Source organism: Pteropus alecto, unplaced genomic scaffold (assembly GCF_000325575.1).
Source record: "Pteropus alecto unplaced genomic scaffold, ASM32557v1 scaffold49, whole genome shotgun sequence".
NCBI classification, from domain to species: Eukaryota; Metazoa; Chordata; class Mammalia; order Chiroptera; family Pteropodidae; genus Pteropus; species Pteropus alecto.
Genome location: NW_006443131.1, coordinates 1,526,291 through 1,527,279, shown reverse-complemented (window position 1 = coordinate 1,527,279; position 989 = coordinate 1,526,291). Strand labels below are relative to the sequence as shown.

The 989-nt window shown below is 57.1% G+C and overlaps 1 protein-coding gene across 1 annotated transcript in view; it reads right to left on the bottom strand.

The window, feature by feature from the left end:
- Positions 1-983, bottom strand: part of RIT1 (Ras like without CAAX 1) — a 7,828-nt gene extending 6,845 nt beyond the window's left edge. Inside the window, exons 1-2 of the mRNA XM_006923521.3 lie at positions 888-983; positions 661-717 (exon numbers count right to left, since the gene is read on the bottom strand). Of these exons, the coding sequence (XP_006923583.1) occupies positions 661-717; positions 888-918 (88 nt within the window). The 5' untranslated portion in view covers positions 919-983. The remainder of the gene's footprint in view (positions 1-660; positions 718-887) is intronic.
- Between the last annotated feature and the right edge of the window lie 6 nt (positions 984-989).

The following is a 989-nucleotide window of genomic DNA, read 5'->3' as shown; positions in this document are numbered from 1 at the left end:
TGCGCCCGCCCCTCTCCCCACCCTTCTCCTGGGACAGGAGCCGGGAGGTCAAACCCACTTCCTTGTGCCGTAGGGATCAGCGTTCGCAAAGAAAAGCAATTTTCTCAAAAAGGCAAAGTCAAGTTACTTACTCTAACAGCGTTTTGCCAACAATAGGGGATTAAGGGCTGTGAAGGACAGAAGGAGGGCCTCCCTGTGCCATGAACTTGGCCGGCAGGAAGCACGAGGACTCCCCCGGTGGAGGTCCGGGCTCCCAAGCCTGGGTGCGAGGCGTCCAGCAGGCCGGCTCTACTTGTTTTTCTGCTTCCTTTTGTGGAAGTTCAAACCGGCTGACTCATAGTCAGAGTCAGTCTCAAGTCAGACCCTTAGAGAAGTGACAGCGAAAGATTCTATTAAAGTGGCCTTTAAACTTTTCCTTCAATCTGGCAATCCAGTACGCGGACCATAAAGACACGACGGTGTCCCATGACTGACGGTTCAATGAGAGACTAAAGATGGCAGGTGAGGAAAACGCAAATATCCGTGTGCTCAGTAGCACTGCTACGGTACTCCTGTTACACGCATCTTAATTAGACACCCAAACCGGCTCAAGACAGAGTTAAAAAGCGCTCTAAGAACCGACACCCAGCCAGGGTTAGGGGGTTTATCTGGACGCCTTACCGATGGTGGGGTCGTGGTCTTCTGGGAAGCGGTGGCTGATGAACTGCATGGTCATGGCTTGGAAACAAGAAGCGAGAGTTAACACCCACACAAAGGTGACCCGCGGGGGGGACGCCAGCGCCGCACGGGCCGACAGCTGGCCTGACTCTCGCTGTGAGTGGGGGTCGGCTGTGGTCAGGCGCTTTCCTCCGGGGGGTCTCACAAGATGGGAGAAAGACGTCACCTACCACTCTTGCCCACGCCGCCGGCGCCCAGCATCACCAGCTTGTACTCGCGGGAGAAGCCGGCGGGGCCGCCGCTCACCGCGCCGGGGCGCGCGCCGCACTCCA